We start from the raw sequence: 18799 nt of genomic DNA, 5'->3' as shown, positions 1-18799 counted from the left end.
GGGCTATTGCTCCTTCAAACCGAACGAAACCCTTGATAGTACATAACCTAAACCATAAACCAAAAACCACTCTCAAACTAGCCTCTTGTTAGATCTTCAACAACACCTTAGGGCCCAAGATTTCAAAGATTAATGACATTTGATATGCATTAAGAACATACCTTAGGAGGGCTAATCCAATGCGCTTATATAGTTTTTGAGGGGCTCATAAGAAGGCAACCGAATTGCTATTTTGGAGGGAGATTAATATTTGAAATTAAAAAAAATATTGGAGGGAAAAACCCCTTTGAGGGTATTTGAATTTTGAAATTCAGTTGCCTTTGGTGCCAAAACCCTCTTCTTGATTTTGATTTAAAATAGATTTGAAAAAAACTTTGAAAATAACCTTTTGACATGAGAAGCAGTGTTGTGAACATTGCGATTAAATCACGATTTTTTAAGAAAATTTTGATTTTTCTGCGCGGATGATTTAATCGCCGATTTTTTCAGTGATTTTTTTGTTTTTTGGTTCTTTGTATCTCCTTGTTTCTTTATTTTCAAAAATCGCCAAAAAATCACAATTTTTACGAAAAAATCATGCTATCCGATGGGTAAAAATCGTGGGGCCGCAGAACATCGAATTAGAAAAGCGATTTTGTGGTTTTTTTCCTCATTTTTTGCAGATAGAGGGCAAGAGTGAGAGCTAAGGAGGAGGAGAACTCATCTACAAGGGAAACATAGGAGAAAAGTGAAGGAATTTAGCATTCCAAGCAAAAAAATTTCAAGTTTGGACCAAGTTTCTTCAGCGAAGCATGGTTTTCAGGTATGGGCATCAAATTTGGTCATTTTTTTTGTTCTATATCACCCAATGGGTTAGGATAAACCCTAATGCCAGTCCAGTAATTTGAACATCCGAAAGTAAGAAAGATCCTAAGTTACTATTTGGGTGGGCCGGGCGGAGGGTCTTTTTCGACAACTTTTCATTTCACTATAGATATGACCCGAGATTGACTTAATTGACTCCAACCCCGTATTTGAAACAATGGAGTGCCTCTCCCGCCCCAAGGTTTGGCTTTGTGAGAAGATCTTGATATGACGTCTATAAAGAATCTCGAAAAGGAGCGGAGCGGAAGCCCAACCCAATAAGATCAATAGTGCAACCCCCTAGGCATTCAAGAAGCAATTGGTTAGTTTTGCCCATTTATTGTCCATGAGCTTTGATTGGATTTGATTGTGTTTTTTTCCTTCATTTTTGTTGCATATAGTGGAGAGGGTTTATTTTGGTAAAAAATGCAAAAAATTGATTGTTAGATTTATTAGTTTAATTTCTTCTTGTGCCCTAGCTTTTTTCCATCTTTTTTTCTTGGGTTTGAATGTGTATTTTTTCCATTATTGTTGCATTGAGTTGAGGGTTTTTTTGTCAAAAATTCAATATGCTGTATGTAAAATTTAATTTTAATTTTTTAACTTGCAATTCTTCTTGTGCGCTAGGTTCAACTTCAAACTTCAAACTTCATCTTACATTAAAATTCAAGAATTCAACAAAGTTACAAACATGCCAAGGAAATTGGACCCTCAGTGGGAATTTGGTGAACCTGATGGAGGGTTTGACAGATCAAATTTGACTTGAAAGTTATGTGGGCATCATATGACTGGAGGGTATACAGATTGAAGTATCACCTTGAACAAATCCCTGGACATGAGGTAGGGCCTTGCACAAATACAAATCCAAAAATCATCCGAAGAGCCCTCAGATCATTGGAAGAAATAGAGCAAACCAAATTGTCCAAGTCAACTTTGAAGAGTCAACTAGCAGGGAGTAGAGTGTCAGGATTGGGAGGTGAACATGCGAGTGGTACTGGTTCTGCTTCAGCATCAACATCTACAACCAACCCTGTAGCTGCCTCATCATTTTTTGTTCCTAGAACCGCACCTAGTTCACAACCATCTATCTCTTCAGTGATTAAAAAAAGGGAGAAAGAAGAAGCTCACAAGTTGTTGGGCAAGTTTCTTTTTTGGAATGATATTCCTTTCAGCGTTGCAAGAAACAATCCATTTTTCTAGCTTGCGGTTGATGCTATTGCTATTGTTGGCCCAGGTTACAAAGTCCCTTCTTAAGATGACTTTATATGGCACATTTTTCAAAACTAAGAGATTGCAGGTGTTTAGGGCATCATGAACACACACATGATGCACTATGATGTTAAATGGTTGGACCGATCAAAAGGGTAGAAGCCTTATTAACTTCTCGGTTAATTGTCCCAAGGGGACAATGTTTATGAAATCTGTTGATGCATTTGCACATATCAAAGATGCACAGTTATTATGTGATTTGTTGGATGTGTTCATTCTGGAGGTAGGTCCACAACATGTTGTCCAAATCATAACGGACAATGCTGCAAATTATGTTGTTGCTGGCAATATGCTTATGGAGAGGCATCCTACTTTATTTTGGACACCTTGTGCTGCACACTGCATTGATTTGACGTTGGAGGACATAGGAAAAAATCCTTTTGTCAAGGATATTTTTGAGTCATAAAAAATCATTACAAAATTTATATATAATCATGCATTTGTGTTTCATTTGATGAGAACATTCACCAACAACAAGGAGTTGGTACGCCCTGCCATTACACAGTTTGCCGCCAGTTTCATATCTCTTCAATCCCTCTTGAATAATATGTGGAATGTGAAGAGAATGTTTCTTTCAGAGGAGTGGCGTGCTTTGGCATTTAGCCGCAAACTAGAGGGAGAGGCCATATCAGTGTTGCGGGGGAGCGCCCCCCCCCCCTCGCTCCCGCTCCCGATTCGCGCTCCGGCCGGGAGCGACTCGGGAACGGGTCGGGAGCGCGCTCCCTAAAAAAAATTTCGCTCCCTGCCTTTTCGGGAGCGTTTTCGGGAGCGTTTTGCCTTTTTTGCATTTTTTTTTTTTTGTAGTAATGTTCGAAATGCAATTTTTTTTGAAAGAAACAAATAGTTTTTGAGTGGGGCAACTTAATGATCAAGTCTAGGCCCTAGTATTGATATGCTATTCATGGTAATGTTAAATTCTTAAAGTAAAAGTGACATTTTCTTTAATTTTCATTTTCATCCTTTTACTTAAATTTTTAACATTACCATGAAATGACTCAGGATGTTTGAGAGTGGTTTCGTCCTCATTGGATTTCATATGGAGAAAGTAGAATTTTAGATTTCATTCAAAATCCAGCAGAGTTATCAGTTTTTCAGGATTTCAGGATTGGGGGATTGCAATGTTTCCATTGAATTTTGTCATGTATTAGGGTATGGAACTCATATTTAATCAAGAGTACCAATCCCTCTATGTACCTTGATGTTAGTGACATTGGTTGTCGAACTCCTCTATCATGACCCTTCTAAAAATGTACGCATCACTCAAACAAAATCTTGACTTGACATGCTATGCTTTTTCTATCTTATGTTAATGCTTAGAGGGTGATATTAATGACAAAGATCCCTATACAGATACAAAGGTAATGACAAAGATACCTCTGGATATTAATGCTTGGAGGGTGATATTAATGACAAAGATCCTGATTTTGCAACAAGACTAAAAAATTAGACATTTCTCGTGGTGGCAAGAGGCCCAAGCATAGGAAATAGATAATAGATTTTCTTCTCTTTTCTAGTTTCTAGTAGCTTTTATAACTATTGACTCTTTCATATTTATTATGATATTTTTTTAAACAATATATGACAATTTAAGTTTGAAGTTGGCAATTATAACTCATTAGTAATGAATTATGAATATGATGCTTCATGAAAGTTGAAAGTTGTTTCATTTCATTTCATTTTATAACATTTCATTTCATGTTAGATATTATTTGTTGTAATGGTTACACTTAGCTTACAAGTACAACTTTGGTGATCAATGATGATAAATGTTATATATTGAATTTTGAAAGCTTGAAACTTTAAGATTGATGAATCATGAGACTCAATATGTTGTATGTTACTATGTTACTAACTTGCGGACGTGGTTGATGAAGATTATAACTTCTAGATGATTGTTGTTATATGGTTCAATCTATGCTTTTTTATGTTTTTTATATCTAATTCATCATTCTACATGTTTTTGTTGACATATATGTATCAAAAATTAAAAAATATAAAAAATATATATATTTTTAAAAAATCGCTCCGGGATTCGCTCCCAAACCGGGAGCTTCTGAAAATGGTCGCTCCCGCTCCCGCTCCCCGCTTCCGCTCCCGCTCCCAAGTAACATTGGGCCATATGCAGGTTAGTTTCATACCAGGAAAGCTTCTGGGTGGGAGTGCAGGAGGTGTCTAGCATTATTGAACCTTTGGTAAAGGTTCTTCGATTAGTTGATGGAGACAAGCCCGCAATGGGCTACTTGTATGAGGCCATGGAGAGGTCCAAAGAATCCATTCGAAGCTACTATGATGATAAGGAGGATGAGGGGTTTGAGAAACAACAACTCCTATGGGAAGTGATTGATGAACGATGGAACAATACGTTCCATCGTCCCATTCATGCTGCAGGGATCTACCTGAACCTCACATTTGCTTACTCCTGTGGTTTCTTATTTGATGTCGAGGTCATGGATGGATTCTTCACTAGTGTTTAGAGGATGGTGCCATCTCCAGCAAAACATGCAGAAATCTCCAAAGAAATGGAGATATACAGGATGGAAGGTGGCACATTTAGCTTTGACATGGCTATTGTGGATAGGAAGACTAAAATTCCAGGTAAGCTTTAGTTTGTTTCAAATTTCATTGTCTCTTCAAGTTCATAACTTCATACTTTGCTTCAACTTTCAAATTTCATTTTTTTCTTATGTTTATCTTATTTGTTGTAGATGCATGGTCGAGAAGCTATGGTGGCAGAGTACCCAATATCCAAAGGCTTGCCATTCGGGTGCTCAGCCAAACATGTAGCTCCTTGGGATGCGAGGGCAACTAGAGTGTATTTGAAAAAATACACACCAAGAAGCGCAACAGGTTAAAATATTCCAAATTTCCAATTAATTTTTTGAATTCATTAAATCATATTTTTTTATAATTATTATTTTATTATTTATAATTTATTAATTTATGACCCTTGTACTGGTTGGAGTCCCAACGACTTAATGACATGGCATACGTCTACTACAATCTTCGATTGTGGGTGCGGCAACTCGAAAGGACACCTAATGTGAAGGCCATCTCATTGGATGGGATTTACACCACCGCTGCATGGAGGGTTGAGGCCGAGAGGCCTATCATGTAGTCGGCCCCTGATTGGTTAGAGCAGGAGGTAGTGGAGGTGGTAGAGGAGGAGGAGGAGGAGGAGGAGGAGGTGACACCACCTACCCAGGCTACCCTTGTCATCAGTAGAGGACGTGGCCTACCTCCTATAGCTCCTAGTTCTTCAGCTTCTAGAGCAGAACAGAGTCCACTGCTAGCTCCACTGCCAGCTCCAATGCCATCTTACATCTAGAGGGAAAGGTGTTGCATTTTTTTGCAAGAGGGGCAGAGGAAATAAATGGTACTAGTTATTTGGTTCATTTCATTGTATATGACATTATGACTCATGATATGAGATACATTATTATATTTTTTGTTGATATTTTGAGGCCGAGTTGGGACTCAGGACTTAGTATTTAGGACATGATTCACTGTTATGTGTGATGTAGCACTAGAAATGATATTACACATCTTATATATTAGTTCTTTTATCATATTTATGTGTCAATGCATTTATTTTATGTTGTGGATGCTTTAGATATTAAAAAAATTGAAAAAAATCAATATTTTTGTATTTGCCGATTTTCACTGATTTTTTCCCCGTTTTTTTCCGATTTCGGACCCTCTCTAATTACGCCGTAAGGCGTTCCCTCTGAAATCAACTCTCCTAAATGCCACTTTGCACCACTTTGCATCGTCAGATCTGTTGTTAGACGATTCAATCATCCTCTGCAATCGATAATTCCATATCCTCTCAGTGCGGATGATGCCATAACCGTAGCTTCTCACGTGTGGATGATGCCATAACCGTAACCTCTCACATGCGGATGATGCCATAACGGTTTCATGGGTCTGGCCGGATGAAGCGATAACCATCTCACACACATAATTACCCGTTTCTTACTCAGACTCCACAGTGTACATAGCCTTCTCCTTTATTCGGTTTGGCATTGATATATGACAGTAATCATAGAGATTTAGTACCAGAGGCCACTGTCTGATCACATTTTCTGCATTTTCTGCAACGGAAAGTTCAGTTCTATAACGGAAATGAGTAGCATACATCATCTGGGAAATGCAGTGGGAGATCCGAAAAAAATTACTGAAAACGAAAAAGAGATTCTACAAAAGAAGATTCTGATGACCAGTCCTCGATCGAGCAGGTGGCTCTCACTGTGCCTACAACTGACCATCCAAGCATTCCCGTCCTAACTTTTAGGATGTGGGTTCTCAGAATTATTTCTTGTGTTCTACTCTCGTTTCTAAATCAGTTCTTTGGGTACAGAAGGGAACCCCTCTCGATTAGTTCAATCGCTGCTCAGATTGCAGTCCTCCCTCTTGGCCGACTAATGGCAGCAACCATAACCAACAAAAAGTTCTTTGCAGGCAGCAAATGGGAGTTCTCACTGAATCCAGGGCCATTCAATACAAAGGAGCATGTTCTCATCACAATCTTTGCGAATGCAGGGGCAGCAGGTGTATATGCAATTTCCATTGTCAATGCTGTCAAAATTTTCTACAAGAAGAACCTGAGCTTTTTCGTTTCTTTACTCATTGTCATGACAACCCAGGTTAGGTTTTGACCATTTTTGCTCAAATTTTCTTCCGAGGTTCGTTAAATTCCCTGATGCTTGTTGTCTGCAATATTTCTTACTGTTTTAGATATGCAGATGTTGGGGTATGGATGGGCAGGGGTCTTCCGAAAATATCTAGTGGAACCTGCTACCATGTGGTGGCCTGCAAACCTTGTTCAGGTTTCTCTGTTCAGGCAAGGACTCTCATTTCATATGATTAGATAAAATGAATTCTTTTTACATGTGGGGTTTTTGAGATGTTTGATGAATTTTGTGTGATTTCTTATAAGCGTTATTCTGTTTCAATTGCTCTGATTGCAGAGCTCTTCATGAGAATGAGGAGAGGCCCAAAGGAGGCCTTACACGAAACCAATTTTTCATGATATCCCTTTCATGTAGTTTTGCCTATTATGTAATCCCTGGTTATCTGTTTCCCATGGTGACATCCCTGTCATGGATCTGCTGGGCCTTTCTAAATTCTGTCCTTGCACAACAATTGGGTTCAGGACTATATGGCCTTGGCATCAGCAGCCTAGGGATAGATTGGTCCACCATTTCTTTTTACCTCGGAAGCCCTCTTGCTACTCGTTGGTTTTCAATAGCCAACAGGGCTGTCGGATTTGTGCTTGTAATGTATGTGATAACGCCATTAACATACTGGCTCAACTTGTATCATGCAAAAACATTCCCAATCTTTTCTATTCAACTCCACTGGCCAACCTTACAACGTCTCTGGAATCGTTGATTCTGTTGTTGTTTCAGGAATTTATTTGTTCGTTTTGCAGATTTCTTGATTTAGAAAGCTTTTATGTCTGGTATTCCTATATGATTTTTCTGTTGTACTTAAATTTATTAAAATTTATTTATATTAAATATGGTTAAACTTAATTAAACACTATGAGAGAACTCGCTAAGCTGATTGCAATGGAAGCAAAATACTCTGGTGGCGGAAAGGAATATAACAGAGGTTATTGTGAGGTCATATGTGTGAGCGCGAGTGACTAAAGTTTATTTTGGACAAGTATATGAAAATTATTAGTTAGTATGTCAGGAGGTTAGGAGGTTATTTTAATATGCTATCAAGAAAAATATATATCTATACATCTATATGTTTTTTCATGTTTTGTGACAAACATGCATACTCTGTTTTAATAAGATAACATGATTATGCCAGCAAATTCCAAGTGTTTGACCTTTTTTTCCTGACTGCAAGATTCCTAGATATTCCACAAATATTTCAAAATCTACGAATACATATATATGCACTTAAGTCAATGCAGATATTGAAACTACATATCCTCAATGAGGCTGTCCTAAATACTAGATGAGGGTTAGTCCTGCTGCGGTGGTTCAATGATGGGGTGGGAGTTTGGTCCCCATAGGTTTGGTGGCCTAATTTTGGCTTCAAGTTTGGTTTGTTTGGTTGAAAAATAAAAAAAATATTTTGAAAATTTGATAAACATGAGCATTTTAGAAATTTGATAAATAAGAATAAAGTTAAAGTGTTTCAATCATCAGTGTAAAATTTTTAGAATATTCAAATAGTCAAAAACTGCTTCAATCTTGTCTATCAGTTTGTAAAATTTTCAGAATATTTGAATAGTCAAAAACTGCTACAATCTTGTCTATCAGATTTCCCAATATTTGAATAGTCAAAAACTGCTTCAATCCTGTCTATCAGATTTCTGAAATATCTTAAAAGTTAAATTCAAATATTTTAAAAATTAAATTATTTCAATATTTGAGTCAAATTTCTAAAATATTCCAAAATCCTATCACTATTATATTTCGAAAATATTTCAATTCTACGATAACAATAGCAACTCAACTGAGTATTCAAACTTACCATCCCCAGTAAGACTAATCTGGAAACGCAATATCAAAAGAATCTTCGGTTCCACAATAATGAAACAACGGGAGAGGAGAGTTGGCTCGATCATTATAATGGGCTCGTTTCAAAATGGGCTTGTCTTCACAATTGAACATCAAGTCCAAGTCTGGAACCATTTTGGGGTAGAACTTCAGCAGCTACGCAATTCCCAAAAATGTAAATAGATCTCTGGTTTGAAAAGACTTTCGATACGATTCCACATACATCCTGCTATTAACAATCACCAGCCTGAAATTTGCAGATTTCTTTGCAGCTTCCACCATGACCAACGTAATTCCATTCTTAGCCCAAGGCTTCATATCCCAGCAAATCCACTTGAAATAAAAGGGGTAGGATGCGGCTTCATGATCATAACTTGAGTTCCTCATAACTTGAAGCCACAATGGCGAACACATGGCGTTGGGTGAACAACCTGGCAGGAAATGAAAGTATCATAGAAAAGTGACTTGCTCTAACTGTAAGCTGTAGAAAACAACAAAACATCGAGTTAGAGACTGGTATCTGCGAAGACTTAAAATTGAAGTTGTTATATCAAAAATTGGAATATCAAAGGCATTTGTGGTGTGTTTTTACATCTGCATAAGATATTGCAAATCCTAACGTTTAAATTTCACACGTTGATGACACAATTCCTGATTGTTCACTTTTTTCTGGAATGCCCTTTTGCTAAGGCCATTTGGGACTACGTAGCTGTTTCGCTAAATATGAGGATAGACAAGGAATGGTCCTCCATCGTGGAATGCTTATTGTATTGGTTTACTCATCAAAAACCCTGTTCTTTAGGGGATCGGTATTCCAGAAACTTTTTTCTCTTTGAGAACTAGATATTAAATTGTCATTCTACTAGTGTCAAAATTATTGGCCCTTTTTTTGAAATTGGCCTTTGGACCGCTTGGTGTTTTCCGCTTATTGTTCACTTTCATGATCTCGGGGAACATTTTCCTTTTGGTTTCTTTGATGGAACCTCAGTTGATGGTTATTGTGGATGCTGAGCACTTATTAAGCTCTGCCCAAATAAGAAATTCCGCTTCTATTGGAATGGATGTGGGAATGGAGGTGGTGATACAAATTGTCAGGTAGAGATAGTGGCATTGTTGGCGTTGTGGGAATTACATGAGAGTGCTGCTTGGATTACCATTAATTCCATTAGGGATTGCTAGAAACTCTAAGATTGTCATTAATTAGTTGCAGGGGAACTCTCTTGACATTCCTTTACTGCACCATTAGATGGCAAATATAGCTGCCCTCTGCTCCTCCTACAATGACATTTCTTTCTTCCATGTGTATAATGAACAAAACATGGATATGGATGCTTTTTCCAAATCGGGATCACTCTCTTTCCCTCGCGGAATATTTTTTGAATTTTTTTACTAATGTTCTATATATAATTCAGGCTCTTTTGAGCTCTAAAATCCCTGTTGGACATTCTCTCGCTTGTTTTGTGATCAAGGATAGACGTTCTATATGAGCCACAATAAAGGCTAAGGCATGTTTCTTTACCTCTATGCACCTATGTTGCTCTATCTGTTCTACTCTATTTCTTTGTTCTCTGGGTTCGACACAGTTTTGACTCTCTTTTTCAAGGAAACAACCGTTTTTAATAGAATTATGTAACTTCTCATTTATAATAATGAAATTTTGTTTTTGGAATTATAATTATTTTTTAAATAAATTTCTAGATAAATATAAATATATATATGATTCATTTATGTTTATTTGAATTTTGAATTCCAAATTTAATTATAATTTTAGTTTTATTATAAAATTTAAATTTAATTTCATCAAATTTTGAAAAACTTAAAGTAATATAAATAGATTTGAAAAAAGGTAGAGGTTGAGAAAGTATTAAAGTCTATCTTTACAAATCTCATGAAATTTTTCAAAGAAGTGTTTCTCTTTAAATTCATTCAACAATTTTGAAGGAAACTTTATTTTTACATGGAGTGCTTTGAAAGGAAAATTAGAACCAAGGAGCATGAGCTAACTAATTAGTATCTTTTTTGAAGGATGTTATATGTTAAAACTTTATTAGTTAAAAGTGAACTCATGAATATTTTTATTTGGAAATGCATTTGAATTTCCAAAGAAACTTTAGTCACTTGTTCGTGGGTTGTTGATATCATCAACTGGAAAGGATTTGGTATCATAGTCTAGGCTCATTTACTTTTCTAAGATTCAATAACTAAATTGTTCCATCCTCATTATTCAAATTTACTATACTTATGGTAGATTATGGCAATTTGAGATTTTCAACATCGTTAAGTTCAAAAGATTCATATTTTGGCTTCAACTTGATATTCTTATAATTTATCCAAAATCATTCGAGCTAGGTCACTATGATCCGATCCACAACAGGTCACTATGATCTGATCCACAACATACTGATAAAAAACATAATGATACAAATGTTTGCTAGAGTTGGAATTGGGGGAACAATGTAAATGGGATCTGAATGACACCCAACAAAGCTATATCAATTGCAAGAAATCTTGAATCCAAATAAAGTTGGCATATACAAATAGGATGTGGATAAATTCCAACCATTCAGGTAGGAAAATACTTCAAACACAAGAGTTTCAAGTGAAAATACATATCGTTGTCTAACCAAAAGACCAAATCAGGGTCTTATCTATCTCTACAATCCATTCTTTGGCAACTACACTAAATAACCAACAAGAGAGAACCTTATATTGTGGATACTCTTGTCCTGTCAACTATGCAAATCCTGAGACCCCCCTCTTTAACTAAGATCCAAAATTATATTTACACCCTTTGGCAACATTTGGTGACACTTTCACTGTCATTGTGGAAGAATAACAATTTAATGCTACTCTTTCCTAGTTATTGTCTTACGACCCTCCTTTGTCAACATCTGGTGACACTTTCACTGTCATCATGGAAGAGTAATAGTTCAATGCTCTTTCCTCTTTCCTAGCTACTGCCTTACGGTGTTTCCTTTGCAACATCTGGTGCAATTGCTAGTTTAATTCCAATCACGATGTTTGCAACACTGATGAGAAGGATTATTTTAATCATTGGAGAAGAGCCTCATTACTTGAACATTTGTCTTGGCCAAAGAAGAGCTGCCACATCATCATCCTTTGGGGTTTTTGCCCACAAATTGGGGTTTCAAACTCAAACTATCATATCTCTCAAACGGTGAAGGCTTTCTTGGCGTGCCATATACCACCGGAATCGGCTTGACGAAGAGAATCCAACAAGGATGATCCGGACCCAAGACATGATGATTTGCCATGTCGTTTTGGTCAACAAAGGCGGGACATCTTCTAGTGCTGCTTGGGTTGACATCAATGACAACCACATTTCAACATCTCAGACCTTTCCTATTTGCATTATCATGTGCTATACAGCCTATAGGTAATTAATAACTTATACAACTATATAGCCCACAGATTACTAATAAGTAATCTAACTAAAAATTTAAATAGAGTATTTGCTTTTTATGGTTTCAAACAGGTGGCAGATATCCTTAAAAAAATAGAAAATAAACCAAAAACTCTACTGTTATTTGCTTGGGATTTTGCGTGTGAGGGCTAGTTGACACAGGATCTGTTTCGGTAGCGTGGAATATGTTTCGGGGTTTGAGGGATCTGTTTGTTTAGCAGATCCTACGTGGATCTGGGTGGATCCCATGCATATCTGTATACGAAACATGGATCTGAGGATCCAGCATCAAGACCCCGTGGATCTGGTAACACAGTTACCGTAATTTCTTTGTAGGCTGTGATTCTTTTAAAATGAGTGGTCTTTTGGTTGATGCATTTAGTATCAATTGCCATACTATCTTACCAGGCTAAGCTGGGATTCGTTTGAAATTAGTGGTCTTTTGATGGATGCATTGAGTATCTAATGCCATAATTTGTAACCAGGCTAGGTTTCTTTTGAAATGAGTGGTCTTTTGATGATGCATTGTGCATCAGTTGCCATCACTTTGATTCTTAACAGGCTAGATTGAATATTAATCTAGGCACTGTTAATGGATCAGTCTTTTCCAATGTGGGAGTTGTAAGGATTAGACAAAGAAATTATATTCATATCCTTATATGACCAGTAGCAGTCAGTGACACTGCTGAATACTGTTAGTGAGAATTATAAGTAGATTCCAAAATACATCTTTACTCTAGAAGGTCTACCACTACAACACCAGAATATCTATATTATAATGGGATGTTCCTGGGCAGAAATGGCATATGATGTGCATTGTGATAGAAGTCACCATCAGTGATGCAATCACATTATACCTAGCAGGGTTTGGATGTTCTTTCCATGTGATACATTTTCATGTATAATTTAATTTTCTTTGCTCTTGTTGCTCATGCTCCCTTCCTCTGGCTGCCAAAGTGAAAAGCTTCTATGTCAATGGTACTCTGAAGATATATCACTTCCACCAGAATCATTTAATGATGAAGCTTTTGTTTTGTGTAATTTAATAGAAATTTGAAATATTGAGATGCTATGTAAGAAAAAACATTGAAATGTTAAATACGAATTCAGTTTTTCATGGTCAAATACATGTCAAAGTTCGAGTCTACACTTGTTTAAAAACTTTCATCTTCTGTTTTCCCAAAGGGAGTATGGCTCTGAATCAGAATCAGTTGTGTTTTCTTATGCATTTTCTTACTTTATGGGTTGTAGATGCGTAAACTTCACTGTTGCACAGGAGATGTATTGATGATATTTTGTGTCTTCTGTTGCTAAAGCTGCCTGACAGATGAGACTTCAATCTTGCTGCTCTACTCACTGGTCCATGGGAATTCTGACTTCTTGGAGTATGTGTTAGTACGAACTGATTTAGATACATTGGTATGAATTTTTATTATCATGGTTTGTTATATTTATAGCCATTGTGTTTGTAACTTTGTAAAGAGCCTTGGTGGAGCATAATGGCGATATGGTAATGGACATAAATTAGATTAATTAAACAGAATTCCAAGCCACACAGAATCTTCAAATTCAAACATCTAGATAGGCTCCAAGGCCCTGAACTCAGTAAATCGAGCTGAATTCAGTGGTGGACAGCTATCACTATATCACTATGTATTCTGGTGTTCAGTTAGCTTGAAACTATTAGCATACATGTGTTTTGACTGTGAATCTTTGTTGAGCGATAGAATAGAGGAGCAGCATTAGTTGAGTTAGAGTATACTTTAAATTGTATATTTAATACTAATGAGTTCCCTTGATGTTTGCAGCTGATACCAATTCTGGAAATGCTTTATGATGCACCACGGAGATCTTCAAATCAAATTTATATGTTGCTTATTATTCTTTTAATACTTAGCCAAGATTCATCTTTCAATGCTAGTATACATAAGTTGGTAAGTGCAGCTGCTTGCAAAGTCTTCCTAAAGACCGAGCAATCACATTAGTTTCAGAAAACTAAACTTGCTTGCTTTTAATCTTTTGGTTTGCTTTCTCTTCCAGATACTGCCAAACGTTTCATGGTACCAAGAACGACTCTTACATCGAACATCACTTGGTTCACTGATGGTTGTGATCCTTATAAGAACAGTGCAGTATAATCTATTAAAACTGAGGGTGAGTTAACTAACCTATAGCAGTCATGTTTACTGATTTTGTTGGAAGAAAATCATAGATTTCTGTCTTGAAGGGGGATATTCTGATCAAATCTTTGGCAGAAGTATCTATCCTCAAGATTGTTGTATGCTTAGAGTGCTTTGTTTCTTCATTTGCAGGATGTTTATCTTCACACAAACTGCCTTGCAACATTGGCAAACATGGCCCCACATGTCCATAGATTGAGTGCATATGCATCACAAAGGCTTGTTAGCCTTTTTGACATGCTATCACGGAAGTATGCTATCTTTGCCTCGGGTTATTTGTTGCAGGGGTGATAATTGAATTGCATTCATTTTAAATATAGTAACCGTGAAATTGTTTTAATAAGTTTTTGTAATTTTTTTCATTTTGGTTATAACTTATCATTAATTTATGCTATCTTCTTGTTTTAAGGTACATAAAACTAGCAGAAGTTAACAGTAGTTATAACTTATCATTAATTTATGTTATCTTCTTGTTTTAAGGTACATAAAACTAGCAGAAGTTAACAGTAGCAAGATCATTGCACTGAAACATAATCCATCGGAGGGAAAAGATTTGGCTGAGGATATGGTATTCTTTCATTAACACCCATATATGTTAATTGTTGTATTTTAGAAGTTCATGTCCTGTTTCTAATGCAGTGGTCTGGATTTTTGTTTCTGTTTCTCCTGTCCTTCATTGAAATTTAAAAATGACTTTGCACCATTGCAGCCAACTGAGCTACATATCTACACCGACTTCTTAAGAATTGTGTTGGAGATGATCAATGCTATTCTTACATATGCTTTGCCTCGAAATCCAGAGGTAGAGCTCTTTGCTGGATTTTCCCCTGTCTACTCACTGTAGCATATGAGGCAGGCATTCAGGCTAGGCCAGCAGTTACAAGTACTCTGACCCTTTTTAACATTTTGTCACTCAGAAAGTAACTTTTCTTTTTGAAGCAGGTTGTGTATGCCATATTACATAGACAGGAGCTGTTCAGGCCATTTAAGGACCATCCACGATTTTATGAACTAGTGGAGAACATTTATACAGTTTGTTTTCTTACACAATAATTTTTGGTTCCTCAATATGCCTTCCAATTTCAATCTAGCTCTAAATAGTCTGGGACATGGTGTTAGATTTCTTTTTTAGTTTCAGATGTGGAAAATCATCTGCTCATTTTGCTTTATCCAGGTACTGGATTTTTTCAACAGTCGTATTGATGCTCAACATACAGATGGGGAATGGTCAGTAGAAAAGGTTCTTCAGGTCATAGTTGCTAATAGCTGGTCATGGCGGGGTGAAGGGATGAAGGTACAGAATTGGTCATGACATGGTAGAAAATGACAATAGTAATAAGAGAAAAACTTTGTTTTGAAAGAGTCATGTTTCGGTATTTGAATTTGCCTTTATTATTCTCTGTATTTGTTGTTAGTGGTTGATGTGTCCTGATTATAGATGCTTTGTGTGTTGTTTAGATGTTCACCCAGTTAAAATTCACCTATGAGCAGGAACTTCACCCAGAAGAGTTTTTTATTCCATATGTGTGGAAGTTAGTTGTATCTCAGAGGTATGGTAGCAAATACATAATTAGGATTTATAATCTTCTGATCTCCCCTATTGCTGAAGTTTTTCTGTTCAATGAAATAGTGATTTGCAGAGATTGTTTTCCTCATTAAAAATGAAAATGGTCTTAAAACTAACATGTGTTTTAGTCATCTCGTTATAGGTTAGTGGTTACTAATGCAAGGTAAAAGTGGGTAAACCCCTCAAGAGATTGTAATTTTCTACAGTCCAAGATTTCACGCAGAATTTTTTTTAGATGATATGTTAAATTATTTAAGACCATGATTCAGTCATATAACTTGTGAATTGTTGAAAGCATCGATTTTCTACACTTATTTACATGGTGATCTGTGTATTCTATTCAGTGGCGTGGATTTCAATCTCGACACCATTCACTTATTTCAAGCAAGGTCACCTGCAGAGGTGAGTATTCATTAAAACCTTGCTTCAATGTTTAACCTTTGTAAATGCACACTTCCTCATTTTTTCGGACTGAAATTAAGCAGGGGAGGATGTCCCTTGATGGCTTTTTTTTTTGGTTATTTCTTTAAATCATCCCTGCTTATAGAATCCAAATCTTTATTGATATGATCATTTTCAAGGGATTTTGAAATTGAACTAGTGGTTTGAGGGATTTTGCAGGTTTTAAGCAATTGTAATTCTACATTCACTGATGTTACCGTTCTCTCTACAGGATGCTTCACAGGAGAAGACATTTGATGCACCAATCTCTCCTTTCATAGACGTCTAGAATGTATATATTACCCGAATAACTTTCGGTTTTTTGGAATGACCCACCAATTGGTTCACTTGTATTCTTCCTGGACAGGTAGCCATATCATATAATTTTTAAAGCAATTCTTTACACTGAACCTTTGAGTTGCCAGATACAAATGCAGCCTCAGATTGTCGTTTGTTATGTACAGAAGGCTTCTACGCAGATGTAAATTACAATTGTTTCAATTCTTTACACAATTGAATTTTCCAAACTTTCATGAGTTCTTGGTGAAGTGAGCTTGCTTTTAGTTGATATTCAAATTCTCTATCACATATGCATGCATCTTTTGAACCCAATATGCGGTATTTTAGCAACGCATGAGCCCATGAATGTAATTGGCAACTTGAGAAAGAAGACGTGGGTGAAGGGAATTGAAGACAAGTTGATTTACTTAAAAACTAGTGAAATTATTCAATGGTTTATAAGGTGGAAAATTTGCGAAGTTTAAAGCATTAAAATTTTAAGTTACATAAAATTGAAGCATGTAATGGGGTTGATGAAGCGACATATGGAGGAATTACCAAAGTCATTGAAGCACAATAAAAATATCATGCCCACAGTATTTAGAATACTAACAAAGACACCCACAATGACCATAAGCAGATCAACGCCAACTAGAAGATACACACGTCAAAGAAGTTGTCACATAACTGTTGCTATAACAGGGAACCGTGGACCATTGTGCAGAATTTTAACGCAACATTCAAACATATGCCCAATAAAACAGATGCTGAAAAAAAGATCCTTAACGCTTGCAGTGATTGTCCGTGCCTTGACAAAATCCTATTTCGATGGAGCATTCTTTAGGCATATTCCACAGAAAAATGCCTTGCCTAAGACATATTGCATACGTGTATTTTTAAACTAGATTCGACTCATGTAGCCTTGCAGTTAATTCTTTTGAGTGATGCTTGTTGTAGGTGCCAATACGCCAATACTAGGACACCGTGGGCACACTAAAGATGAGAATCAAATATTGCATCTGACACACACACTTTCGACACTGCTGGTTGTATTTGAATATAAAATGAATCCAAGTTTGATTGGATCCCAAACAGTGGGTGCTTAATACTGCACTATGTCTTCTAAATATGTAAATCCAATCCTCTAAAATATTCATTGGTCATAACTTCCACACTTGGAAGGTTAAAGCATAATTGAATTTAATGTCGTGAGAATTTGCAGGGAATAGTGAATCGAACTAAACAAATCTGACACACCAAGATAGTCTTATTGAATCGGGATTAAGGGATGCCAAAGATAAGTTGATAATCTTGTTGAATGGGAAATAAGGGATGCCAGATACAAGTTGATAATCTTGTTGAATGGGAAATAAGGGATGCCAGATGTAAGTTGATGATCTCGTTGAATGGGAAATAAGGGATGCCAGATGTAAGTTGATAATCTCGTTGAATGGGAAATAAGGGATGCCAGATATAAGCTGATAATCTTGTTGAATGGGAAATAAGGGATGCAAGATATAAGTTAATAATCTTGTTAAATGGGAAATAAGGTATCCCAAATAGAAGTTTATAGTTCGGTTAGGTAGATCAAATGCATAGCTACATTTTTTATTTTTAAAATGTCATATAAGGTATCCCAAATAGAAATAGAAGTTTATAGTTCGGTTAGGTAGATCAAATGCATAGCTACATTTTTTACTTTTTAAAATGTCATAAGACTATGTGGGATAATCTAAATATATTGTTTGGGCTTAATATGACCATTGGTGATAGCATATACCCAAAATCACATAAACACATTAGATCATATTATCACACATTAGATCTATATTATCATAGTTAGTACGATGGACGGAAGTTCATGAAGAGGATGCAAAGGTGGTGGTGTTGAATGACTTACCCCTAAGATGTAGTAATGCAACTTTTATACACTAGTTAGAGAAAAAAAGCGCATAGAAGTGGTTGGATAGGAAAATGTAGAGGTGGTCATTTTTGTAGAAGGCAAGACATGCAAGAAACTTGGCCCAAATAAAGAAAGTATGTTATTGTTAATTTTGAATTAATATGTTCTTTGCTTAGGTCAGTTACTTCAATGTTCAATATTAGCCCAGATGCCAACTTGAACCATTATCACATTGACAGTAATTGAAGAAATAACATAAATGATAGATGCAGAGGACAAGCCAAGACAAGAGAACACAAGGATATGGCTCAAGCTAGGGAAAAACCCTTGATCAATTCTTCTTCTTTTTAATATCAAATGCTCAATAGAGAGACA

General features: G+C 36.3%; 1 protein-coding gene and 1 long non-coding RNA gene across 2 annotated transcripts in view; both read left to right on the top strand.

Moving 5' to 3' along the window:
- Positions 1-16778, top strand: part of LOC149143639 (dyggve-melchior-clausen syndrome protein) — a 161576-nt gene extending 144798 nt beyond the window's left edge. Inside the window, exons 8-18 of the mRNA XM_089449919.1 lie at positions 13371-13473; positions 13863-13988; positions 14095-14208; positions 14367-14485; positions 14715-14802; positions 14944-15036; positions 15177-15266; positions 15409-15528; positions 15693-15784; positions 16146-16203; positions 16475-16778. Of these exons, the coding sequence (XP_089306045.1) occupies positions 13371-13473; positions 13863-13988; positions 14095-14208; positions 14367-14485; positions 14715-14802; positions 14944-15036; positions 15177-15266; positions 15409-15528; positions 15693-15784; positions 16146-16203; positions 16475-16531 (1060 nt within the window). The 3' untranslated portion in view covers positions 16532-16778. The remainder of the gene's footprint in view (positions 1-13370; positions 13474-13862; positions 13989-14094; positions 14209-14366; positions 14486-14714; positions 14803-14943; positions 15037-15176; positions 15267-15408; positions 15529-15692; positions 15785-16145; positions 16204-16474) is intronic.
- LOC149143640 (uncharacterized) lies at positions 4190-4941 on the top strand. Its single transcript, XR_016264812.1, has 2 exons — positions 4190-4707; positions 4818-4941. It is a non-coding gene; the product is annotated as an uncharacterized LOC149143640 (long non-coding RNA).
- Positions 16779-18799: the final 2021 nt, after the last annotated feature.

This window comes from Pinus tabuliformis, chromosome X, assembly GCF_031772625.1.
Source record: "Pinus tabuliformis cultivar Carrire ecotype Pingquan chromosome X, CPIR1, whole genome shotgun sequence".
Lineage (NCBI taxonomy): Eukaryota > Viridiplantae > Streptophyta > Pinopsida > Pinales > Pinaceae > Pinus > Pinus tabuliformis.
The sequence above is the reverse complement of the archived record's forward strand: the minus strand, read 5'-3'. Positions and strand labels throughout refer to the sequence as shown.